The following is a 27,868-nucleotide window of genomic DNA, read 5'->3' on the forward strand; positions in this document are numbered from 1 at the left end:
AGTGTGCTGTAGAACTCTATATAGATGGAATACACTATTACCAATTATTTATTACTCAAGTGTAATATATACAGCAATCACAAAATCAGAAAATAATGGATAACAGCCAGTGCTTTAGGGATGGTAGAACATCTGTACTATTTTATTGAGCAGTTAAAGCACTTGCTATTTAATTTTTTCTAAATATTTACACTATTACACTTATTTTTTACATATTCTTAATAACATTTCTCTCTAAAAAGCAGACTCTCCAGCTCTTGGCACTAATTCTTAAAGTCAAATAAACCTGAAAATACTGACAACCTTTTCAGTCCTTTATTGCTCTACCATAGGCATAAAAGCTCAGGAAGGGACTTGTGCATTCTAAAGAAAAGTATGTAACACCTTAAAATTTTTAAATACTAAGTAATTGATACTCACAAGCAGATAACATCAACTAAAACTTTTTTTTACTAGTTTTCCTTTTCTTTTACAAGAGAATAATCATTGTATTAATATTATACTAAAAAGCATGTAGACGCCATAATTTAAAAAGTTAAATGTCAAATATACAAGTAATGGCATTTTCTCCAATAATTCACAATTTTTACAATTTCTGCTATTTTGGAGCAAACATTAAAATTCTCACAATTTAAGTATCATTAAATATGAATTGAAACACTTAGCATCTCAAAGAATTATTAAGAATGGCAGAACTTACAATTAACTACAAATCTTACATTGGTGATATAGCCCCTTTTGTTATTTCTTAAGTAAACATTCTACTGTGGTATGTTTTCAAGTGAATAGTTCTGGTTTGAAAAATTAATTATATTGAGAAGAGCCTTGAGGTTATGCAATTTTGTTAAATTACATGATAACCTGGAAATGTAGGATATATCTACCCCAACTTACTTTAGAGTATGTATCTCACTACTACTGTTATAAGAGGTGATTTTAAATTCATATTAAGATGAGTGGAGTTTAATCTGATTTTGCAAAGGCTTTTATGAAAATCTTAATATGGAAACCTTGTTTTGAGAACCATGAATCTCTCAATATCTGCTCTGCAGTATTTTTTGTCTGGGCCAATTAAAATTCCTGTTTGAAAAATGAAGACCAAATGGTATTGATATTCTGAAATAAACATTTTATGATATTGTCACTATATTGACCAAAGCTTAATTAAACACAGAAGTTGTAAGTTTATTTCATACTTAAAGGCTGGTTAGTAGTGAGGTCTAAATTTTTTAGAGAAATGTTCACTAGCAGACAGTTATTAGTAGGTAACTACATAAAATAATACTGTTATAAACTTTGCAGTTAGTAGCTAACATGTGATGTCAGTACAATTCTCAGAAACCTGTCATTAGTATGTGAGTTGCTAGCAAGTGATCTTCCCTGAGGTAAGAGACAATATGCAAAAGTTTGCTAATTTCCAATAGTTAGATTCTTAAAAATAATGGCAATAAGGACCTGTGTGGCTGAGAATCAGATACATTTCAGATTGTTATCTTAATTGCAAGCAGTAGGCTTGACTGCAAAAATGAAACTAAAAATCATCAGAAGATATAAAGCAAGTTTCACAGTCAGTAGCACTTGCTAAGTTTCTCAGGTCTTGAGCTTAACATTTTCCAATAAAATACCTGAAATACAGTGAAAGGAGGGGAAATGGGCCGTAGGCTTGCTCTTTAACTAGTTCCTGAGTAACCATTCCCTTGGAGTTCATTATATTCTAGCTCATACTATTTGACAGTGTCTTGTTTTCTTCAATTTCAACCAGTTTCTCACAACCAGTATTCTAGACACACATCATCTTCAACTCTACCTGGACTTTGGGTCATATATTCAACCTTGGTATGACTAACTATAAAATGGATTACTGAAGAAAAAATTTACAATTATACTTCAATTTTCAGTTAAACACTGCAAATAGAATTTAACTATAGGACTGAATTAGAGTTATAACGTTACATGTAGGGCTAAGAAAATATTTCAACTAATTTATGATCCCTAGGTTGGACTCAAAGTTGCAGATGTACTGGTAGTACTAAAATGGTAGTACTAAAAAAATAATCATTCCTATAATTATGCATTTGATTATGATAACCATATGGAAGGGCAAACGATGATAGTCAAGAACTTAAAGAAATTCTGCTCTAAAACTTTTCTGTGAAGATGATACCTGGCCCACTTCTCAAAAACCATTAATTACTGCAACCAAATATCAGCTGATCTAAAATAACTTCAAGAAACCTGACCATTCTCAGAATCGAGCCTTTTATTCTTTATCAAGGGAGAACCCAAACTATTATTATAATGTTCACACCTAACCAGCTTCTAAATAGCACTGCTCTGGCAAGAGAAATTAATAGTGTTGTCAGAGATTAGCCTGCCTTCTAATGTTCACAGGTGCGTTCTAGTTTGACTAAACGCAAAAGTATTTAATAGGGAGATAAAATGTGCATCTGATATTTTTATTTATGCTATGAAATTATATTTGTCAGTTATTAACTAAACACACCAAGCCACAGGTGAAGAAAATATTTGTTAAAAGGTGATTATATCATTTACCTGGAAGCAATGAATTCGTTTGTTAACCAGTTTTCCTGTATTTAAACTAAAAAATGTATGTGGTGGTGGAGGGGCGGGAGGGTGTTAAGTGGCTGAAAAAAACCAAAAATAATTATAGTGGTTAGTGATATCTGTAACTTTTAATTTAACACACAGAAGTCACCTGTACTAACCAAATGGGAAATATTATTTGGTAGCTGCAGTTCTTTATGCAAAACTAGTACATAATATAAAAGTTCTAAAATTTCCTTATATTTATAGACATAGAGAAAGGTATCTGAAAGTAAATTTAGAAGAAGAATGGAGACAGAATATGGTTTTAAAAATGTGATAATGTGATAAAACTAACCCAAATATGTATCTTGCTCAGATATCACCTGCAAAATGTCTAGAGTCTCCATTCTTTCCCTATTCAAAATAAAGTAGTTAACTTAATAAGTAGATTCAGTCAGAGATACTTTCATAGAAAGAAACCAAAAACTCCCTTATTTGGAAACACAAGTTAAAGTTCTGTCTATATTCCTTATGAATCAGCAGGCTGACATTTTTAAACACCTGATAATATAATTTCTGATGTACATTTCCTTGAAATGCAAACGGTTCTGCATCTGTTAATACGAGCAAACAGAGACAGCCAGGCTTTGAATGCTCTAGATAAGAGATTGTATTAACATACATTTTGTCTTTCATCCATTCAAACTCAACTTAATTTCAGTGAACAGAGGAAAAAGATGGATTAACGTGTACATTTCAGAATACAGATTTGCAGAATAGGATAAAATAGTGCAAATACCAGTCTCAGGATAAACACTCTTTAAGGAGTAAACATGAAAGCTGCTTTTTGAGGAAACTGGCACTAAAGATTTGATGAATACACTATTTAAGCAAATGCCCGGTTGATCAGGGTATGACGCAGTCAAATTTGCATCCAAATCCAAGTGAAGGCAACAAATGAAGAAAATCTTATGGATTCTAAGAAAAAAGGGAAACATTTTTGGTTCAAAGGGGCTCAAATACATTTAGCATATACAGGCTTAAATACCATTGATCAAAATTGTAGAACAATGTAACTCATTCATAAAGATAAATTCCTATTTATAAATGCTCTGTGAATCTGACAAACTCGGAAATTAGAGATTACTGCTACCATTATTTTTATTATTTTCTACCACACTTTGCAATCAACTTTTCTGCAAGATTAAAGGACAAAAATTTGGTAGTACTTGACCAGGCCAGGATTCAAAATAATGGTAACATATTATCAACAACAGAGCACACACTTGGCTGTGTTGGCTCAGACAGCAACATTACTGAATCACACTGACTTTATCATTCTAGAATAGTTATCTTCCCCTAACCTTGCTCAAATCAGCAAAATGTTATATCATTACACTACATTCTCAAGATAGTTTCACCAAGAATATATATCTCTATGAATGTGTTCATGTTCACAGAAGTGTCAGGATCCCAGTGTCTAATATATCCTTTTATGAATTTCAAGATACAATTTAATTCAGATAACCTTCAAATTTACATAAATCCTTTGACACGCTAATAAATATGTGGAATGGTTACCCTGATGACATCAACATTAGCAAAATCTTATTTCCCCCCAGCCCTAGCCTTTTCAGAAATCAAACATATGTAGCAAGAGAATTTTCATGTTTTAAACATTAAGACTTTCATGGAATTAAAATTACAATGAACCACATATATGGAAGAAAGTCATCTCAGCGGATCTAATAACTAATTTATAGGAATTCAGCGCCAGCCTGGGCAGCAGTATATTAAAAGCTATTGCCAATCACACACTTGCTATCATGCACTGAATAACAAGATATAATCTTTGAATTATATACGTACAAGATTTTTAATGACTAATCAAGTTATGTGGCCCAGCCAACAAATATTACATGTTCACAATAAACATTCTGCCTTTATTAGCCTCTAATTAAATCAAGAGTGATCCATTGGCTCAGTTGTGTTTGTCAGCTCAGCATCTTGACTATCCATCTCTTCAGGCTCCTCCACGGAACTTCCCTTTTGTGCTTTTGACCTTGTAGCAAATGCTGCTCCCAGTGCCTCTGCCACACACCCATCAGTTGTTTCCGTGTTCAAATTTTCAGTGCCACCAGTTAGAGAAAAAGATTCAGGTAAGCCAGTCTGAAGACTCTCAGGTTTCACAGAAGAACTCACAGCTTCGGCTTTCCTTTGAGGAAGATCAGACGGTGACTGCTCTGTACTCTGATCCCGCAAGTGCTTGTCCATCGATGCCTGAATAGAAGAAACCATTTCCTGCAATTTTTTTCGCTGGGCCTCAACCATATCAGGATCAAGCTGCCTGCTGTCTCTCATTGTAACTACTCCAGGAGCTATTCGAAGAAGCTCACTGTTACTAGGAGCAGCTGTGAATACAGAAGGCTCTGTTTTAATGGAACTACTAAAGTGTGTCCCTGTGGTCTGCTTCCTTACAACTGGAGTTTCCCTAGCTCTTGGCTCAAGGTGTGGGGTACTGGATGCAGTTCCTAGAGAATGCCCTTTTCCCTGAAAGGCAGTTACATTATGAAGCTGCTCGGATTTCTTTTTCACTACTCCACCACTACCTAGTTTTAATAAGCCATGTGAGGGACTTGACTCCCTACTTCGTGTCGTAGCCTCTGCTCGAACCTGACTTACAGCCTCTTTGACTAAATCTTCAACATCAGGACCAATGGGGAAATGTCCTGCAGCATCCACACACAACTCCAGCCTATCTTCAGAAGCATTATAGACAAAGGTTTTGCCAGGCAGATGTGGAAAAGTGCAATGCTTGCCATCAGCCATACCTGAAGAGAGGAAGAAGAATTTAACATATTAAAATCTTACTTGAAAGGTGTAGTAAAGACAATTATAATGGAAATAGTAAATTTCCAATAATAATTTACAGGTAACAGCTTTCAAAACAAACTTAATTAGCAAACAATTTATTACACTTATTAATAGAATTTAATGCTATTACAAAAAAAGAAATACCACCATAAACCTTAATGTAGTTTCCCAGGGGATTTGAAATATATATATCATTAACCTATCACAAGGTTAGGAAAATTAGGCTTGAAACAAATAGCTTGCATAAGAAAAACACTAGCAATTGTGTTAGTAAAGCATTTGCTTATAGTAAAGCAATAAGAAAATATACTTTCATTTAGTAAAATTCAAATTATAAACTTTAAAAATACCTATAAGGGCAAAGTGTGGTATACATATGTTGCACAGTGTGTTGAATTAAAAATCATAAGTGATTCTATTAAATTACAGAATACCAGAATAAAAGTTTTCTCTGTGCGTATATATGTATTTTTCACAAATATAAAAAGTATGAACTTTCAAAATAAGATACTCCATATTTAAGTAATAGGTGTGGAGGCACATTTAGGAAAGCTAGGATTAAGGAAGGCACTGTGACTTAAGTATAACTGGAAGAACTGACATTTGGTTACAATAGATTAACAACATCATATTCAATTCAATTCCTTTGAAATAGTTGTACTTCATGTTACAACTCTTATTCCTCTCTGGCAGATCAGAACCACCAAAACAAGAGTGAGTTATGGATGCTCTTCAAATGGCCCAGTGCGATATACTTTCTCACAGTCAATGCAGCAGTAGAGGGTAAGAACTTTAAAGCAGGCTTCCCTTTATTTTCTAGCTGAAGAGTTTGGTCTCACTACATGGTATTTCAACTTTTTATACTTTTTCCAGCCTGGGCATAAAAAAATTGCATGTGTGTTTTAAGCTATCCAATATCTTTACGTTTTAAGTATAGACTCCAAATATGCAAAAATAAGGGTTTTCAACTTTTATGAAACCACAGATTTTCTATGTTTATTTTTTTTATTTTGTTTTATTTTTTTAGAAGCTGACTTCTTCCTCTGCTCAATTCTTTTTTTGTTTTTTTAGATTTTCTATGTTTAAAAAAAAATGAACGGGCTTCCCTGGTGGCGCAGTGGTTGAGAGTCCGCCTGCCAATGCAGGGGACACGGGTTCGTGCCCCGGTCTGGGAAGATCCCACATGCCGCGGAGCGGCTGGGCCCATGAGCCATGGCCGCTGAGCCTGTGCATCCGGAGCCTGTGCTCCGCAGCGGGAGAGGCCACAGCAGTGAGAGGCCCGCGTACCACAAAAAAAAAGGAACTTTTAATAATATATGGGTATGTTTATGGCAAAATATAAAGGCAAAAGCAAACTAGTTTAAAATGAATGAGACTGTTAGTAAGTACTATAGAAATTCAGAGAGGGGAAGGATGAGTGAACTCTGGAATGCTTTGTGGGCACTTAGGTAGTCTCTCTCCAGTTTTGCAGGTTATTAAGAATAGTCCCTTCCTCTCTGAAAAAAGCTACAGAGTGGTTCTAATGTATCTTACTGTGAATATTCCAAATAATCAGAGAAAAAAACAACTTCAAATGAACAAATACCATATAGTAAGTTCAAATAAACACTCATTTCAGTGATAAGTGAAAATCTAACGAGAATTTCCTCTTGGCACATTTTTGGCAGAGAGAACTGACAAAAATAGATGTACAAAAATTAAAATCAGAGATGTCTAAATAGTACCTTTCAGAGCACAACCCTTAAATCAGTTTACCTTCTACCAATCCCCTACCTCAGAGATCTGTAAACCATAGCTCAGGAAACAAAGGTAGCAAAAAAGAGAACTTTGAATGGTAAGGCCAGGGATGCCCCAAGGAAAAGCTTTTAAACAATCATTTCAATAGATAACAACTATTGAGCCTCACTATGTGCCAGGAACTAAAGTAGACCCTGAAGATTCAAAAATAAAATGTAATTCTTAGGAGATGGAGATGAGTGTCAATAGACAATTATAATGCAATCAGGTAAGTATAACAATGAGTATAGTACTTATTTCACTAATTATTTGAGGATTATATGAGAACACATGCAAAGCACATACCACAGTGCCTAATATACATGATGCAGTCAATAGTTTTAATTTCTATATTAGATCACAAGGTTTTGTAATCGTTGCCAGGCTGCTACTGTGATGCTTTCCCTTGGCTATCCCTGGAAAGAACCATGGTCCCACACGTTTATCACAGTATTATTTACAGTGAAACACTGGAAACAATCTAAGCTTTCAACAAGAAGAGAAGGGTTAAGAAAATTACAGTCTATGTACCTGACAGAAGTAATATGCAGCTATTAATACTGATATAAATAAGTAACCTATGATGCCTCATTTATACAGTAAAATATGCATCATACAGGAAAATAGCAGGAAACAAATCTAAGTATTGTAATTATAATCATACCAAAAAATGCACGTATAAGACAAGTATTTAGCAATTATAGGTGATATTCCCCATTTCCATAGTTTCTAGACTTTTTACATTATTAAAAAACTTTAAAATATATGTTGAAAAATCAATACAAATACTGTGTTAAACAATCATTTAGGTTTTATATAACTTATATAGTCCTTTGAATTTTAAGAATCAAGGTATATTAAAATTTCTATATCATATATCAACAATTCTATTGCACATATACACCAAAAGACATGTATAATAATATTTATAGCTACATTCTTTCTTACATCAAAAAACTGGAAACTACCTAAAGTGCATCAGAACAATGGATGAATTAATTTAAAAATACCTTTCCAAACATAAAGAATAGGAATATTAAAAGTCTATTTGTTATATTGGGCAATATGTCTGTTCAAATGTAGATATAACCATCTATCTGTTAGGGTGGATTTGAACAAAGTAAGAGAATTATGTTCTTTTCCAATTTTTGGAGGGTATGGGTGTATGTCTGGGGGTGAGGAGGGCTTGTTATGCTTTGATTCTTTGACCACAGGATGATGATAATGATTTGCCACATGAATCTGTCCTAAAAATAGAGGTAACATTTTTTTTTTTTTTTTTTTTTTTTTTTTCTTTTTGCGGTATGCGGGCCTCTCACTCTTGTGGCCTCTCCCGTTGCGGAGCACAGGCTCCGGACGCGCAGGCCCAGCGGCCATGGCTCACGGGCCCAGCCGCTCCGCGGCATATGGGATCCTCCCAGACCGGGGCACGAACCCGTATCCCCTGCATCGGCAGGCGGACTCTCAACCACTGCGCCACCAGGGAGGCCCAGAGGTAACATTTTACCACAAATATCAGACGAAATTACATTTTGAAAGGTAAAATGATTTTCTGATGGTGACCCATTTCAAATGGCTGTGTTATGGTCAAAAATTTTAAAATAATTCTGCAAATAACAGCTGGAATTCTAATAATAATAATAACAACAAACATTAGCTAAGTATTTATTAGGTACCAGGCCCTTTGCTAACTGCTTTATGTGCACAATCTCATTTGATCCTAATAATAACCCCGAGATTATTATACCCACTTTACAAATAGAGAAACTGAGACTTAGAAGTCACACAGGAATAAGTAGTAGAACCAAAATTTAGTATCAGATGTTCCTACTCCAGAGCTCTAAACTCCCTCCTAATAAGAATAAATACCACAGGTAACATTTTAAAAATATAACGGCTCTATTGACATATAATTCACACACAACCTACCCATTTTTAAGTGTACAGTTGAATGTTTTTTAGGATATTCAGAGTTGTGTAGCCATCACCACAATCACTTTTAGAACATTTTCCCAGAAAGAAACCCTGAACCCATCAGCAGTCACTCCCACTTCCTCCCCCACCCCATTCCCAGCCCTAGGCAACCACTGATATACTCTCTCTGTCTCTCTAGGTGTGCCTATTCTGTCATTTATATGACTTTTCATATAAGTAAAATAATACAATATATGGTCTTTTGTTTCTGGTTTGTTTCATGTAGCATAAGATTTTCAAGGTTCATCAATGTGGTCTGTATCAGTACTGCATTCCTTTCTATTGCCAAGTAATATTTCATTGTATGGATATATCACATCTTACTTATCCAGTGTCTAAGTTGATAGACATTTGCATTGTTTCCAGTTTTGACTACTATGAATAATGCTATTATGAACACCTGTGTACAAGTCTTTTGGTTTTTTTTTTGCGGTATGCGGGCCTCTCACTGCTGTGGCCTCTCCCGTTGCGGAGCACAGGCTCCGGACACGCAGGTACAGCGGCCATGGCTCACGGGCCCAGCCGCTCCGCGGCATGTGGGACCTTCCCGGACCGGGGCACGAACCCGCGTCCCCTGCATCGGCAGGCGGACTCTCAACCACTGCGCCACCTGGGAAGCCCACGTGTACAAGTTTTGTGTGGACATGTTTTCATTTCTCTCGGGTATACACCTAAGATTTAATTGCTGGGTTATATAGTAGCTCCATCTTAAATCTTCTGAGCAACTGCCAGACTTTTTTCCCAAGCGGCTGCACTATTTTACATTCCCACCAGGACTTCCTTGCCCACCATTCTTAATATCTGTCTTTTTGATGACAGGTATTAATCTAGTGAGTGTGAAGTACTATCTCACTGTGGTTCTGATTTGCATTTCCCTATGGTTAATGATGTTGAGCATCAGTTCATGTGCTTAATGGCCATTTATATATTTTCTCTGGATCCTTTGCCCATTTTTAACTGGGTTGTTTGTCTTTTTACTGCTGAATTCTTTATATTCTAGATGCAAATCTATTATTGGATATATAATATGCAAAATTTTCTCATTCTGTGAGTTGTTATTTCACTTTCTTGTTGGTGTCCTTGCAGCACAAAAATTTGTTTTTATTTAGCTACATTTCTGTTGCTTGTACTTTTGGTGTCGTATCTAAGAAGATTTTGCCTAATGCAAAGTCAAGAAGTTTTATGCCTATGTATTCTTCTAAGAGCTTTCTAGTTTTAGCTCTCATACTCCAGTTTTTTTATACATTTTGAGTTAATTTTGTATTTGGTGTGAGGGAGAGGTCAAACTTCATTCTTTTGCATGTGGATATCCAGTTGTCCCAGCCCTGTTCACTGATAAAACTATTCTTTCCCGCATTAAATTGTCTTAGCATCACAGCTAACATTTAAAAAATAATTTCAAACCAAAACCAAAAAGCTATTTAGAAAATAATCAAGAGCGTCATCCCCACACCACCCACCACAACCCTCCCCCACACAAAAACAACTGAGGGAAGTTATTTTCAGTCCTATGAAAGACAGTGCATACTTACCCCAATTACTGGGAGCCCTATCATAAATCATAATTAAATAATAACTTTTTAAAAACCACTAACTGGGGCTTCTCTGGTGGTGCAGTGGTTGAGAATCCACTTGCCAATGCAGGGGACGCGGGTTCGAGCCCTGGTCCAGGAAGATCCCACATGCCGCGGAGCAACTAAGCCCGTGTGCCACAACTACTGAGCCTGCACCCTAGAGCCTGCGAGCCACAACTACTGAGCTCGCGTGCCGCAGCTACTGAAGTCTGCGTGCCTAGAGCCCGTGCTCTACAATGAGAAGCCACCGCAATGAGAAGCCTGCACACCGTGACGAAGAGTTGTCCCCGCTCGCTGCAACTAGAGAAAGCCCGCACGCAGCAACAAAGACCCAACGCAGCCAAAAATTAATTAATTTATTTAAAAAAAACATTAACTGGTATTGATATACTTTGGAAGGTAGAATGAAGTGAAAGTTGGAAAGTTAAAAAGGAAGGGGGATGCTCAGAGAGAAATTTATAGCTTTAAATGCTTATATTGGAAAATAAAAATTTATAATCAATAATCTAAGCTTCTGCTTAAAGAAACTAGGAAGTTCAAATTAAACCCAGAGGAAGCATAAGGAAGGAAAAAGTAAGGATAATAGCAGAAGACAAAGAAAATGAAATGAGGAAAACAATGGAGAAAACCTATAAAACCAAAGCTGTTTCTTTGAAAAGATCAATAAAACTGATAAAACATTAGCTGGACTAGTCAGCAAAACAAGAAAGGCACAAATTGCCAATATCAGAAATGACAGAGCTATAGACCTTGAAGACATTAAAAGGACAGTAAGGGAATATTATAAACAACTTTATGCCAATAAAATTGATAACTTAGATGAAATGGACAGATTTCTTAAAAGGCAAAACTAACAAAGCTTATTCAAGAAGAAAGGAATAACCTTAAGAGCAGTCTATTAAAGAAATTAAATTCATAGTTAAAAACCATCCAATAAAGAAAACTCCAAGCACAGATGGCTTCACTGGTGAATTCTACCATTTAAGAAAGAAATAATATCAAAGCTCTTACAAAATCTACCAGAAAACAGAAAAGGAGTGAACACTTCCCAACTCAATTTTCTGAAGCCAACATTACCCTGATTAAACAGTCATTACAAGAAAACTACATATCATTATGCCTCATGAATATGGTCACAAAAACATTCAACAAAATATTAGCAAAGGGGCTTCCCTGGTGGCACAGTGGTTAAGAATCTGCCTCTCAAGGCAGGGGACGTGGGTTTGATCCCTAGTCAGGGAACTAGATCCCACATGCATGGCGCAACTAAGAGTTCACATGCCACAACTAAGGAGCCCACCGGCCGCAACTAAAGGAGCCAGCAAGCCACAACTAAGGGAGCCGGCAAGCCACAACTAAGGAGTCCGGGAGCCGCAACTAAGGAGCCAGCCTGTCGCAACTAAGACCTGGCACAGCCAAAAATAAATAAATAAACAAAAAAATTTTTTTAATGGATTATAAAAAAATAAAGAATCCAGCATGTGACATTGGTTCAACAGTCAAAAATCAATCAATGAAGTTCACACTATCAACAAACTAAAAAGAAAGCCCTTATGAGATCATTTCAATAGATGCGGGGAAAAGAGCACCTGATAATGTTCAACATCCATTCACAATACTATAAAACCATCAATAAACTAGGAATAGAAGGGAATGTCCTCAACCTGACAAAGGGCATTTCTGAAAAACCTACAGGTTTGAATGCTTTCCGCCTTAGACCAGGAACGAGGCAAGGATATCCACTCTCACCACTCTATTCAACACTGAATTTATAGCCAGTGCAAAAAAGCAAGAGAGGGCTTCCCTGGTGGCGCAGTGGTTGAGAGTCCGCCTGCCGATGCAAGGGACACGGGTTCGTGCCCCGGTCCGGGAAGATCCCACATGCCGCGGAGCGGCTAGGCCCGTGAGCCATGGCCACTGAGCCTGCGCGTCTGGAGCCTGTGCTCCGCAACGGGAGAGGACACAACAGTGAGAGGCCCGCGTACTGCAAAAAAACCCAAAAAAACCAAACTAATACTACCAAGTGCTGGAGGAATACAAAATGGTCCAGCCAATCTGAAAAATGGTCTGGAAGTTTCTTATAAAGATGAGCATATACTTACCACATTACTCAGCAATCCCACTCCTAGGTATTTACCAAAGAAAAGTGAAAACATACGTCCACACAAAGACGTGTACACAAATGTTTATAGTGGCTTTATTCATAGTAGCCAAAAACTAAAAACAAACTAAATGTCCTTCAATTGGTTATGGAATTTTTTAAATGTGATACATACATACAATGGAATAATACTCAGCAATAAAAAACAAATAAACTACACGCAACCAGACGGATGAATCTCAAAAGCACTAGGCTAAAAACTGAAATTGACAAAATTTTTCTGTGAAGGGGAAAGCTGGTAAATAGTTTAGGTTTTGCAGACCATATAGTCTCTGTCACAACTATTCAACTCTGCCATTGCACTGCGAAAGCAGCCACAGACAATATGTAAACATGAGTGTGGTTGTGTTCTGATAAAACTTTATATACAACAGGCAGTGGGCCTGGTATGGCTCACAGGTACGAGTTTGCCAACCCCTGTGCTCAATCAAAGAAGCCAGACACAAAAGGTTAAACTATATGGTCCCATTTATATGGTGATATGAAAAAGGAAAACATATAGAGACGGAAATCAAATCAGTGGTTGCCAGGGCCTAGGGGGAGAGGTAAGGGATTAATTAGAAAGGGGCACAAGGCGACTTTTTTGGAATGGTGGAAATATTCTATATCTTGATTGTGGTAATGGTTACGTGACTGTATATATTTGTCAAAATTCACATGCCTGTATTCCTAAAAAGGGTGAATTTTACTGTATGCAAATTATGTTTCAATAATCCTATCTTAGGAAGGAAGGGAGGGAGGGAGGGAGGGAGAGAGGAAGGAAGGAAGGAAGCAAGGCAACTGGCCAGCTGGCTATTCCTTGGTCCCCAATTCAATAAATCAAAAGAAAACATTTTTTGAGACAATCAAAAATCAAGGAAATTTAAACACTGACTGGACAGTTGGTGATATCTTAAAAATTACTGTTCATATTTTTTAGATGTGATAATGGTATTATGGTTCTTTTTTAAAAAGAAAAAAAAAACAGTGCTTACTTTTAGAAATACATACAGAAGTTCTTACAGATGAAATTATGTCTGAGATTTATTTTAAAACAGTCCATTTGAGATGGGGTAGGTAGAAATGTACTGATAATTATTGAACCTGGGTGGCAGGTAAATAGGGGTTCATTACATTATTCTTGCTACTTTTATGTGTTTGAACATTTCTACAATAGCCAAGTTGGGTTTTGTTTTTTTAAGGAGGAAAAAGAAGTGCATGAGAAAGAAAACAAACAAACAAACAAACATAAAATAGAGATTATGTACTTAATATCTACAGAGGTCAGGTAGGTAAGAAAGTGAGATAAGCCAGAGTGATAAAGTCTGGGGCCAAAAGTACTCACATCAAATTTTTGATAAAACACATGGGGTCCAAACATACATACTGGCAACCTCTCTCTTGAAACTGTGAAGATACAGTTATACGCTTGCACATATCTTTATAAACAATGTATACCCAATGTGAAAAGAGGATAAATGTAAAGTGAGCTGTTTCCTAGAATCCAGAAAATACTGAGGTATATAGTAATCATAGTCAAAACACAACAACAAAAAAACACTGTATTATCTGGTTCTGGGACAGTCACTAGCATTATAAACAAATTGGCCTCTAATTTCACAATTTGTCTTTAGTTGTTAAGGATCATATACATAAGTTAAATGAGAAAACAGGAGAAAGAAAGTGATAGGAGATTTTTAGTAATATTATAGCAGAAAACGTAGCTGACCATATCAGGATAATAATCCATCTTAACTAGGCAGACTGATAAAGAAAAATATGTACCTAATATTAACACTGGAAATAGTTTCATAAGAATATTATCTGAACTTTCTTAATCTTAGAATAGCTTGAGTGGAGATATTATCTAAGAATAAAATCAGAAAGCAACTATACCCATGGTTTTCTTCATAATATTGTAGAATACGCCACCCTGCTGGAACATGTGAGGAAGCCCCTTTGCATAAGACCATACATCTTCTCCTGTAAAATAAAGATACAGTATTAGCAACTAACAAGAGAGTTCAACCCAGGCTTGCTTTAATATGGATTAGCCTTGAACAGAGATCGCAAGGCAGATCTCCTAAGTGAGTGATGCAGTCTGGTGTAATACAACATACAGGAAGCGATATGGAATGAGGGAACATGACTAGAAAATGCATGGTCCATCTAAAGATGGCAGCCATTGCCAAGTGCTGTCATGGAAAAGTAGAGGCCCAATGTTTCAATATCAAATGGCATTTCAAGAGAAGCCAGAAATCCAGGTTTTTAATGTTTAATTCTCCCCCCCTTTTTTAATGTCTTCTATCTATCTATCTATCTATCTATCTATTTATTTATGGCTGTGCTGGGTCTTCATTGCTGCGTGCAGGCTTTCTCTAGTTGCGGCGAGCAGGGGCTACTCTTCATTGCAGTGCATGGGCTTCTCATTGCAGTGGCTTCTCTTGTTGCGGAACACAGGCTCTAGGCGCACGGGCTTCAGTAGTTGTGGCACGTGGGCTCAGTAGTTGTGGCTCACGGACTACAGAGCTCAGGCTCAGTAGCTGTGGTGCACGGGCTTAGTTGCTCCGCAGCATGTGGGATCTAACCCGTGTCCCCTGCATTGGCAGGAAGATTCTTAACCACTGTGCCACCAGGTAAGTCCCCCCATTTTTAAATGTAGGAACTAATTCAAAAATGTCTTTAGGGGCCTCCATGGTGGCACAGTGGTTGAGAATCTGCCTGCTAATGCAGGGGACACGGGTTCGAGCCCTGGTCTGGGAGGATCCCACATGCCGCGGAGCAACTGGGCCCGTGAGCCACAACTACTGAGCCTGCGCGTCTGGAGCCTGTGCTCCGTAAAAAGAGAGGCTGCGATAGTGAGAGGCCCGCGCACTGCAATGAAGAATGGTCCCCGCTTGCCACAACTAGAGAAAGCCCTCGCACAGAAACGGAGACCCAACACAGCAAAAATAAATAAATTAATAAACTCCTACCCCCAACATCTTTAAAAAAAAAATGTCTTTAAAGCTGCATGAGTCAATACTGGACATATTAAACAAAATACATATGAAGACTCAGTCCAGTTCAAAGTAAACTAGTATGCAACTGTGGACTAGAACAACAGAAAAGGTTATAGAAAGATACTATGTTTTTAAAGTAGAATATAAAAAATATATTCTATATTTAGGTTAAAACTAATAAAAACAGATGGAAAGGGCTAGGGAGAAAAGTGAATAGGTAGACTGAAGATAAGTAATTAATGTATTTTGTTGTTGCTAAGTTGACTTTTTAAAACAGAAATTTAGGGGTGAAATGACCTATTGATGAGATATAGAATAAACATTAGAAGCCCACAAAATAGCTATAAGCAACCCACTATTTCACAAAAATGTATTTTTCAAGAACATCCTTTGACAGTGCCTATTATCAATAAGAAGTTTCAAATAAAAAGTTAAGAATGATAACCACTGTTCAAGAAGTTAATAAAGAATGGAAGGAACATAAGAGTTACTTTTGGTTTGTGGAATATGGTTATTTTTGTTTCCTTATACTTTCATTATTTTCTAATCTGATAATGTGTATGTACTGCTTTTACAGTCAGGACTTTTGAAAGTTCATTTTAACAAAGAAAGGTTAACTTTTATCTTTCCTACTAGAGGACTACACTATTGAATCTGAGCTTTGAATGGAGGTTATTGATGAAGTGAATTAATCATTACGTACCTACAATCTCTCAGAGCTCTAACCCCTTCCCACACTGATAAACAGAAATGTGAATCTACATGGCAGTTGGCTGAAGTTGCTCAGTATATCAGTTTAAAGTATACAAATTTAAAAAGCCTTGGCACTTAACGTTTCAGTTAACTAGAACATTTACTTACACATGAACACTTCATTCACTAATGATACAGTACTACTAGAATTGCCAATATTTAAGGGTGAATACAGAAATTTAATTAAAAATTTTGAATATTAATAAGAACTCCCGCACACAGAAAGAACGTTAATAACTTCTGACAGAAGTTCTGACTGCTGAATTTATCATTAAACTTTATTTGGATAAATTACTTCTATGGTGGTAATCTTTCATTTATTATTAATGTTATCTTAAATGTACTTAGTATTTTATAAAACACTCTAGGATATCATTTATCAAATACTTTAGAATATCAAAACATATCAAAAATGTAGGTCGTAGCATTTAATTTTTGGGGTCAAAATCTAAACGGGTGCCAAAATAGTAAACTCCTCAGAACTGACCACCTAAGTACTAGTAAGAAAAATGACGTTTCTTAATATTGATACTTTACAAACCCAACTATTCCTTACTTAAGCAGGCAGAACTCTAAAAAGTAAGAACTCTATTGAACTGTTTATCAACCTTGTGTTTTCATTATCTACCTAAGAATTATTTTTAGCCATTATTTTCCTAATCTGCCTCGACCATGATATTTGCATACTACAGATACACTGTTTATCTGTTTACGTACTATATGTATATCTGTACTTTTTTCATTAAATAGAGTAAGATTTATTTTACCCTCCCCCAAGAATCAATTTTCACCCCCTTCAGACCTATATGGCCCCAGTGAGCATGGATACTCTATTGCTTTAAGAGAAGGATAGATACCACCTAAATCTCTATTGTCTACCCAGCTCTGAGCAGGCATTTCACATAATTTCGTTTTCTCCTCCTAACTGAGCCCAATTTTACAGAAAAAGAAACAAGCTCAGAGAGTTTAAATAGTTCTCGCAAGATCAAATAGCTAGTAAGCGGCAAAGCCTGGATCTGAATCCTGTGTATCGTTCCATAGCTTATACCTTTTCCACTGATACTAAACCTCTACTAAAGGTCAAATCATGTTACAACAAATTTGGCAGAACTATCCATACTCTCTTCTTATAGAAATCCATGGTATCAAAACTGGTTGAAAGAAAAACTAGGCAAATTATTTCCTTTGGTATATACACACTTCCACTGAAGTCATGTTTGTTGCAAACAGAACCAAGAAAAGGGATCAGAGATCAGGAAGCAAGGATTGTGACACTGCACAAGTCCCCCATCAGTCACAGATGGCTCTCTGCTACATTTCTCTCCTTTCCTTCTACAACTGACCTGGTTCAGGCCCATCTCCTGCCTGAAGCACTGCCACCGCCTCAAAATTGGTTTTCCCTCTAATCTTACTCTCCTCAAATCTCTCCTCCGTACAGCCTTCTGAGTTAAACCTTTAATGGTTCCACCTAACCATATGGTAAGTCCAAGCTCCTTTCTCACAGCATAAAAGGCAGCCGAAGATTCCTTACCTTTGCTCCTATCTCACAGCTCTCTCATCATATCCTAACTTGATTTCTACAAAGCAACACCACCAAATTGCTCCGGTTCCCCAAAGACCAGTAATAGCTACGTATTCTTTAAAACTCAATTTAGGTGTCACTTCCTCTAGGATTCTTCTTCAGTGGTGGTTAGGTAGGTACCCTCCTTAATGCTCCCATGCATATGAACACCACAGCCCTGATCACACTGCAGGTTCACTCAGTTTACTTTTCTGTTTCCCCTTCTAGTCCAGAAGCTTTTCAGAGACAGGAAAAGGTCAGTGGCCTATTTCACTTTCTATTCCCGGGCCTGGCACAATGCTGGAGAGATAGTAGCTCTCAGAATTCGTGAAATGAATACTAGCATAAATGAGGTTTTTTCTTTTAATAATGCCTGAGAGATGTCCATGAAAAACTTAATTGAAGCAGCACAACGACAATTGCTCTTTAATGTTATATGGATAAAATGTTAGCTAATGGTACCATCTGTACCTCTTCATGAATCTAATAAAACAAAATCATAGTAAAAACAAAGGTAAAGGCTTTTAGGTACAAACTTGCAGTTACAAAATAAATAAGTGACAGGGATGTAACATACAACATGGTGACCATACTTAATAATACCATATTTGAAAACTGCTTAAAAAAGGGGGAGGGGAGGGCCTCCCTGGTGGCGCAGTGGTTGGGAGTCCGCCTGCCGATGCAGGGGATACGGGTTCGTGCCCCGGTCTGGGAGGATCCCATATGCCGCGGAGCGGCTGGGCCCGTGAGCCATGGCCGCTGGGCCTGCGCGTCCGGAGCCTGTGCTCCGCAACGGGAGAGGCCACAACAGTGAGAGGCCCGCATACCGCAAAAAAAAAAAAAAAAAAAAAAAAAAAGGGGGGGGGAGGGGAATTACTCTTCTACCATTTCATTGGAAAGCACATTCTTAGAGAACAGGACTAGTTTGGTAAAGCATCTAACAAATACTATACTAATTCATATTTTTCTGTTAGTCTCCAATTAATTTTGCTTTATAATTCAACTGTTTCTTCATAGTACAACAGCAAAATACTTATACTGAACATACTGCGTATATGTATAAATGTAGAAAAAAGTCTACACCACCACCATAGGTAACCTCTGTTCATACCTTGTCTTCCTCGAATCCTTCCTAATAGTCTTCAGTTCCCTCACCTGAACAGTAGTTACTATATATGGCAGTGATATTATGGATGTTTTTTTCTTTTGGTTAACTAATTTTTTTCCTCTTTAATAAGAGGTAATTTTTTTAAGTATGTTAAAATTAAACATTTAAAAAATATCATTGTTTCTCTAATTTTTACTACTAATAACAAAATCATGGGTTAAAAGTGAGGTTAAAAGATCATCGTTCCAATTTTCTAACTTTAGATATTTAAAAAAGCAATTTGAAGTTTCAACGAGTAAATTTTAAAATCTAACATCTATATGAAATATATTATTAACAAAACAAAACAAATAAAAAATATATGAAGTATATTATTAAGTTCCCCCCCAAAATACCTAAGTTAATTCTGAACTCAAGTTCCTATTACCATAAAATAAACTGACCAAAATGTAAATTTAAAGTAGGAACATGGGGCCGTTTCTACTAGAAGAATCCTAAAGGTATTCATTAGCTGAGAAAAATTGTTGCCATCTCTCCACCCTTCCTGCAGGTCCTCCCATCTAAAAATGTATCTACCTTATCAATAGTCAAAACCATTTCTAAGATAGGCATGCTTGTTTCTCTCCTTATACTCAGTCCCTTAAGTGTCTTTTAGTGTCATCATCAGCCATTAAAAGATGTATTTATCTCTCTCTCACACACACACACACACACACACACACAGAGTCTGATTCTCTCTGGGGAGTGCAAATATTAAAGAGAACTACTATATTCTACTTTATACATACTTGAGTTCTTTGAATTTTTTAAAATAATATTATAATTGAAAAAAGTGAAGTAAAAAAGAAATAGAATCGATGTTTAACTTAATCTTCAAAGTATGATATTATAAAATCACCATTTACGACATACATATTTACCTTAAGATACATCTACACGCATTCTTTTTTTCAACTTTATGACAGCTCCCCCATTAGAAATATGCTGTCTACAAATCAACTGGAAGGGTTACCAGAGAGTATGTTAAGAATAACAGATGCATTAAGTCCTATCTAGATTTGAAACTGTCCTTCACCCAATATTTGAAGAAAAAATTCAAGATGCAATGATATTCAGACCCCAAGTCATCTTAAAAATAAGTGTTTGAATATCACGTGTGATTTTGGAAAAGCCCAAGGCAGTTACAACATCAAGAAGTACTATGAAATTATAAAATATTGTGTAATTTTAAAATGTATACTAAAAACTCATACAGTTCTTTGAGAAAGACAGAAGTTATATAAAAATCACACAAGTTTCTCAACCCCTGAAAGGATGCTAACCTTTGTAAGTGGGGTAAATATCTCACAAATAGCCTAATTCCATTACAGCAACTCTGACAAAGTATGTATAAAACTGACAAACCGTTTTCCACAAATCTGTCTTTATCTCTTAAAAGAGAAAATTAACTAAAAAGTTAGTGGAATACAATATTAATAAAAAAGACATTAGCCTATTATTTATGGTGGATGATGTACTACTATCTATCATATCTACCACAAAATAGAATCCACAAAAAACTGGTCTATAAGAAAATTTAATTACATATTTTGCAATGCTAGAGTTAGAGTCACTCACATACTGTACAAGTAATGAAGATAACAGTACATGCTTGTTGAATGAATGAATGCAGATTATATTATTTTTCAGACTGAAAAAACTGTTTAATAATGTCCAAGTGGTCTGGATAAAGCAGATTAAAATCTGTGAAATATTACAGGTAGAACACTGTTATTTCATTTTAAACTACCATTGTTAGATTCAAAGTGACTAGTTCCATGAACTGAGCAAAAGATTGATGTATTCAGCCTTGTTGGTACAAATAATAATAGATATAAATTCTATTTAATAAATATCCTACTTAAAAACAGAAAGGCAACACACACGTCCCTGGCTATCAAGAAGTCAGCCTATTTAATGAAGACACACAATCCTATATCTATATATCTATATATCTCCCCCATACTTTTATAGCTTTCATCAACAGATCTCCAGCTTCCTTTTCTCTATGTATAAAAATTATAAATGAAAACTATAAAAGTATGGGATGCCCTCAGTTGAGACCCTGCAGGTAAGTTTATGGAGGGCAAGGACCATGTCTCGTTCATCTTTGTACCTACAGCACAGTCTCTAGCTCACAGCAGATGTTCATTTTGCTGACATAATCTGCATTCATTCATTCAACTAGCATGTACTTGGCACCTAGTAAGTGCCAGGGCCTGTACTAGGTGATAAAGTATTCATCGGTGAATAAAACAGGCTACTGTCTCTGCCTCTGTGGAGTTTATAATGGGGGAGGCAAATGAGTAAGTAAACCAACAAACAAGATAATGAAAACTTATAACAGGTGCTAAGAGGGAATTGAACAGGGAGCAGTAATAGAGTGGTTTAGCAAAGGTCTCTCAAACCCTTAGATAAGGTGGTCAGGAGACAACCTCTTTAAGAAAGTGGTAAAGCCCTAACCTAAGTGAGAAGGAGGCAGCTATCTGAACAGCAGAAAGCTTGATGAGGTATTTTCTAAACCAACATACCAGCAGCTTAGCTCACATTTGGTAATTCACAAAGTTATTTCTGCACTTTGAAATTTGCAATTTTCTAAATAAACCACCGTTTTCCATTTTCCAGCCCTCTCCAATCTAAACATCAGGAGTTCCTCAGCACTCTTTACATAGGGTTGTGTGTACTTACTTAGCTAACCCCAAATTGACATTTTTACAAACCTATCACTTTTAATTAAGAACATCTTCCAGGGAATTCCCTGTCAGTCCAGTGGTTAGGACTCTGCACTTCCCCTGCAGGGGGCATGGGTTCAATCTCTGGTTGGGAACTAGGATCCCACAAACCAGGGGGCCAAAAACAAACAAACAAATCTTCTATGTAATTCAAATACAGTTATGAGAGAATTAGAGGTAGAAAACTAATGTTTATAGGGGAACTAATACAGGGCAGGCACTGTCTTAGTACTTTAAAGCAGAAAGTCTCTCAAGAACCACCACCATAAAATTAGCAAAACACTCTTTTTATGCTTAAATTTTGTGTCAGGAGTAGAAGGGGGAGACTTAAAGAAATGTGTGGGTTTGTAGGGGCAGCAACATAAATGCTGGAGGTGAAGAGGGAAGAGATCGTAACAAGAAGATGTTATCTTGGTCAACTCATTGCAGTCCACAGTCCAGTACTCAGATATTCAGGTTCAGAAACCTCAATCCAACCTCAAAAAGTGACTAACGGTAAACGAGAATTATATTTCACTAATTTGCATTATGAAACATATTATGCTGGCCAGACTTTTAGACTACTGATCATAATCTCACCCGTGCCAATTTATTAATCTACATGGAGAACACAGCCTTCCAAGTGAATATAATCCTCATCTGCACTCTCACCTGTATTATCAATACTTACGTCAGGAAGCTAAATGAGTGATCAGACTAGATGCTTGGTGACTGTGCAATCAGTAAAGGGATTCAGATCTTTGAGCCAGGCCACGGTGAGGACTGATCAAATATTCCTGCCCCTCAATTGAGACTACCTTTCTAGTTACCAGAATTTTCACGAACCCCAGTTGATGTATCTTTTCCCCTTGTATAGCAGTGTATAAACATTGCCAAACTCTGCTTTTCAACTCTTTTTCAGTGTTCAGTGCTGACCATCCATTCCATTTCTGCTGACACAGCCTTTCTTTGGATATGTTAATGTCATCTATTTAATTCAATCAAAAAAAAACATTTCAAAGTGCCCACTCCCTGCTGGGCACCATACCAGGTGCTGAACATCCAAGGTTATATATGAGCCACATCCTCTAGAGTTCCTCTTCTATGGAGAAAGACCTCTTTTCCTGTTTTGACCTGGGAGATTGTTGGATTTCTTAGAAGTGCCTTCAGCACATATCTAAGTTTATCCATTCTGTTATGAATGATGTTATTAAATTTTCAGAGTTCTGGGAGTACTTTGCTGTTGCCCTATGTACCAACTACAAGGGGTATCTTGTGTATAGGAGACAACTGAAGTACTACTGGGGAGTTAAGCAGTTCGCCTGAAATCACTAAATTAACAAGTAGTGGAGCTGGAATTCAAATTCTAGGTCTTTCTCACTCCAAAATTCACAATCTTTTCCTTTATTCCACACAGTCTCTAAGAAACTAAAAACTCTTAAGAGACAGAAAAAATGCAAAGTGCCTAGCTAGTACATTTCTTGACATAGCCCCCAATTCAATGACTATGTCTGCCAAAATAAAGTCAGCAATATTAAGTTATAAATTTGTATAGGGCTTTTAGATTCCCTATTAACTACTAGGCCCCCAAACTTAACAAGCCAGAAATAAATAATCTTCGTTTTGGAAGGTCAAGGACCAATTCACTGATATTTAGTACTCTTAGAAAACACAATCAAAACCCAGATCACTTTTCCAGTTGAAAGCTCTCATCTCAGCAAAAATAAGGCCCCTCTAATATGTAATATATTTCAATTTTACTTCTATTTCAAGCCTTAATAAAGCATATTAACAGTAATTTAAAAACAAAGATTAGTCAATAAAAATAACGTAAAAAGTACACCATTGGATTATTTCCCAAATTATCTAAAGCTTTAAATCATATATTTGATAATATATTTTCCTTTGTGTTGAATTATTAAAAAGAAATGCTTCTTAAGCAACCCCATTAATATCTACCTCGGTTCCTTATGTTCTCATCAGTTATAATAGTTCATTACAATTCATGGCAAAGAGTCACCGAGCAAGGAAATGACTTAAACACAAATCCTAATGTACAAATAAGAAAAATGTGATGAACTGGGAAAGGGAGAACAGGAAATGGATGAGAGAGACCATTAGGTGGGAGTACAGTGAGCATATAAACCCAGAAACTGCAATTCATCAAACAGGAAGTCCTGAAATCACATGACACGCAGGAAAATGAAATTTAAAAATAAATGAAAAGGGACAAGGTGGGCAGGCTCAATAGAGCCAAGGGGGAAAAAATGAAAAAGCCTTTAAATGGATCCATTACAAGCCTATTTTTAAAAAAACAATTACAAGAATACGTTATATTTAAATAATTTGGTGACAATTAAGGGACTACTTTCACTTTCTTAGTTACGTTTTCCTAATATTTACTCAACAGAAAATCACTAACATCTATCCACTAACTGTCAAAAGACTAAAGAAAATAATTTTCTTCTAATATATATAATCAGATAGTTTTTAGGATGACCATTTTTTTCCATGAAGACATCAGAAAAACTCAGCATATTACATTCACAATTAAGAAATACTGTCTGAGTTAAATTGATCTTACCCATTAGCGTTGCTAAAAGACACAAGGAGTACATTTCTTTGTCAGCTTGCTCCTGAAGCTCCTTAGATGACAGTTTACCAGTGACAGCACTCTCTTCTTGTTTCACAGCGTGGGCCGAGTGTGCAGACTGACCCCCTTCGGCTTTACTTTTTAGGATCTCTATTGTAATTCTGTCACCATGTTGTAAAGGAACGGGCTCCTTTTCCATTCCTGCCTGGGGTGGCATTAACTCTTTAGGAGGAAAGCCATATCGAATACACTGTAAATATGGAGGAATGTTGAATTCTCTGGCTATGCTTTCCTGAAGTTCAAAAAACGTTGTTGAAGACTTAAGTGTAACCATGGACTGTCGTCCATCATTAGTTGTTATTCGGATCTTCTTCTCCTTAGAAGTGGTTGGTGAATAGGGAGCCTTGGTAGGGGTGGCAGGTGCAGAGGAAGGACCATCACGAACGGTACTGGGAGAAACAGTCCGGGGCTGCCCCTTTTGTTCTTGTTTTAACTTCTCTGTTTTCCGTTTCTGCATTACAGAAGCCTGTTCCGTAATATTCTGTTGAATAGTTCTTTCAGTCTTACTCATGTTTAACTCCTCCTTGTGCAAAGTTTTTGTTTTCTGTCCGGTAAGAATAATTTTAGTTGGGAGCTGGGACTCCGACTCTTGTCCTTGTACGTCTCCAACCCTTTGGGCATGAGCACCATCTATATTTACAGGAGTATAATCATCAGGATTCTTTTTGGCAGTCTGATGCAATATAGTGTGGACAACTTTCTGAACTAGGATTTCACTCCCAAATTCACCTGGAAAGTGCTTGGTAACAAGTTTCATGGCAACATCGTAAACATTACTATTCAAAGACGCATCACTTTCATACTGGAACCAATATACTGTTTCTCTGACCACTCTTCCACCCCATTCCAAAGTAATAGGAAAAGCTTCTGGTAGATTGTCATACTCTTTACCATCCCAAAAATGTTTGAATCCACAACCACATTTGCCACCAGTGGACCTAGCATTAGTTCTGTCCCCATCCAAATACACAATAGACCCATCTCCTCTGACTCTTCGCACAGATGTGCCATGGCACCAATTACACGCTGTCAGGTTACTCAATCCGTAGTCTGGTACCAGAACATCTTTCACTGAATCATATGAGCAAACCAAATTGTTCAAGGGAAAGCTATAATTTTTGTCAGGCCTCAGCTGTCCATGAGTACTTTTCGCCAGGTTATACAGTTTCCCTCCCGGAGCCAACCACTCTGGAGGAACATGAAGTTCAGAAAGGGCACCACAGAGCAAACATTTGTGAAGGCGATTATCCATTACTGCTTTTTTAGCAGCTGCTGTGACTTCTTCAGGCTGAACTCCTATCACCCCTGTCCTCCTGTAGAAATACTGATGGACATCAGCCACCAAACTAGGATGGATACCGTGTATGTCCATAAAGACTTCTTCCATAGCAGCAACAAGCCTAAGTAAGTATTTATCCTGCAAACTTCTGTCTCCTCCAATAACACAACCACCGTCCTCCTCAAGTTTGATGTACTTCTTAATGAGGTCCTGAGGCACACCCCATGCTTTAGGAAGCAAATTCATAGGCAGTTTGGGCAAAGCAGCCCCTTTTATGCCTACCAAGGGGATATAATGGTTTCTACCAGAGCTACTCCAGGCAATACAGATGGGTTTGTTCAAATGACCATCTCTCCCAGTGCACTTCTCTGCAGGGATGAGCCCTGGCAGAAAGGTGGCTGAATAATCACCAGAGCTTCGCATGCCACTGAGTGAATCTAACAGAATAATAGGGCGATGCAGAACGTTGGCAAGGCCAAATATGTGGATGTTCCTCAGGCCCAAGGGGACACCCTCAGGTGGTACAAACAGAGGGTCACACTCATTGATAATGTCCTCCCACTCAGCAGCATCAATGAAGTCATGGAACAGGGCTTGATATCGGGCCAGGTGCTGCTGAAAGTGCTGTTTAAGATTCTCTCTCAAGGCATGCCAGAAGAGCTCCCGGCCTACTAGAGCCCGGGACACAGCATGCACCAGGCAGTGTCCATCCCCGTCCACATGCACTGGAATAAGGCATTCCTGACTTTTATTGGCCCGCTTGATGTCCTCAAGCGTGTCATGCAAATACAGGAGGCTTCCGGAGCGGTCCTTGCCATAGCCCACCGTGTTCACATGCTCTGGTTCGATGAGGAAGGCGCGGTCCCCCAGTAAAGCGCAATCGAACAGCTCGCCCTGGTTCATGTCCCGGAGAAGCTTAGCCCGGCCTGTCTGCTTGTCCATTCCGTAGCGAGCTAAGATGGGCGACAGCAACTTGCAGTGGTAGTTGGAAAGGCCCATCACCTTTACCAATTCCGTGTTCTTCTTGGGTGCCCCTGTCACCCCGAGCAGCGCGTTCCGCAGCAGGTTGTGCAGCACTACGTCCGGGTCGGTCACCTCCTCCACCCCCAGCAGCTGTTGCTGCTCGTGCCGCTGTCCGCACTCGGTACACTCGATGCTGACAGAACCGGAGGCCGGGAAGAACAGACGCGCCTGGCACTTCGGATCCGGGCAGCTCCCGGAGAGGATTCTCCGGTCTCTCCGCTTCGAGAGCACTCCCGGAGCAGCCGCCGCCGTCGCCGCCAGGGGCGGCGGAGTGTGCGGAGCCTCTGGGGGAGGAGGCGGCGGCGGCAGCGGAGGCGGCGGCGGCGGCTGAGACATAGCTCTCGGCTCCCGAGTCTCGCTCCGCGTCCCAAGCGACCCTCAAAGGCTCATAGCCAGACCCCCGCCGGCCCGACTCGGTCTAGTCCAGGCCCAGGGCGAATCACTTTCCTTTCCCTACCAGCTCCTCCTCCTCCTAAGCGAAGGCGGAAGCGCCGGACGTTGTTTCTCTTCTTACTTCTCCACTGCCGAAGCCGTTGCCCCGAACGTAACGGCCGCCACCCTAGCCCGCACTCACACTCACTCGCTCTCGCTCTCTCTCCCTCAGACACACATACACGCCCTCACTGAGACTGCGCAGGCGCACCTTTCGCTCTGCCCTCTGGGAATTAGAGTCTTCTAGCCTCTCTCCTGGCCATCAAGTGCTAGGATCCTGGGTCCATAAAGAATTACAAATACCGTGAAGCCAAGCGGTTCGGCGCCTGCGGAGAGGAGGAAGAGGAAGGCACTCGAAATGGGAGCAGAAAGGCGGAGAGTCGCTCACGTTGCCTGCCGGGAGTTGTAGTTTTAACTGTATG

The 27,868-nt window shown here is 38.1% G+C and overlaps 1 protein-coding gene across 1 annotated transcript; it reads right to left on the reverse strand.

The window, feature by feature from the left end:
• Positions 1-27,715, reverse strand: VCPIP1 (valosin containing protein interacting protein 1). The gene is made up of 3 exons (XM_081258150.1): positions 24,644-27,715; positions 14,782-14,868; positions 1-5,378 (listed from the first exon to the last, which is right to left on the reverse strand). Exons 1-3 carry the CDS (start codon positions 27,348-27,350, stop codon positions 4,510-4,512), a joined length of 3,663 nt encoding a protein of 1,220 aa, XP_081114276.1. The 5' UTR covers positions 27,351-27,715; the 3' UTR covers positions 1-4,509.
• Between the last annotated feature and the right edge of the window lie 153 nt (positions 27,716-27,868).

The sequence above is a fragment of the Mesoplodon bidens genome, assembly GCF_964165515.1.
Source record: "Mesoplodon bidens genome assembly, chromosome: 16".
Lineage (NCBI taxonomy): Eukaryota > Metazoa > Chordata > Mammalia > Artiodactyla > Ziphiidae > Mesoplodon > Mesoplodon bidens.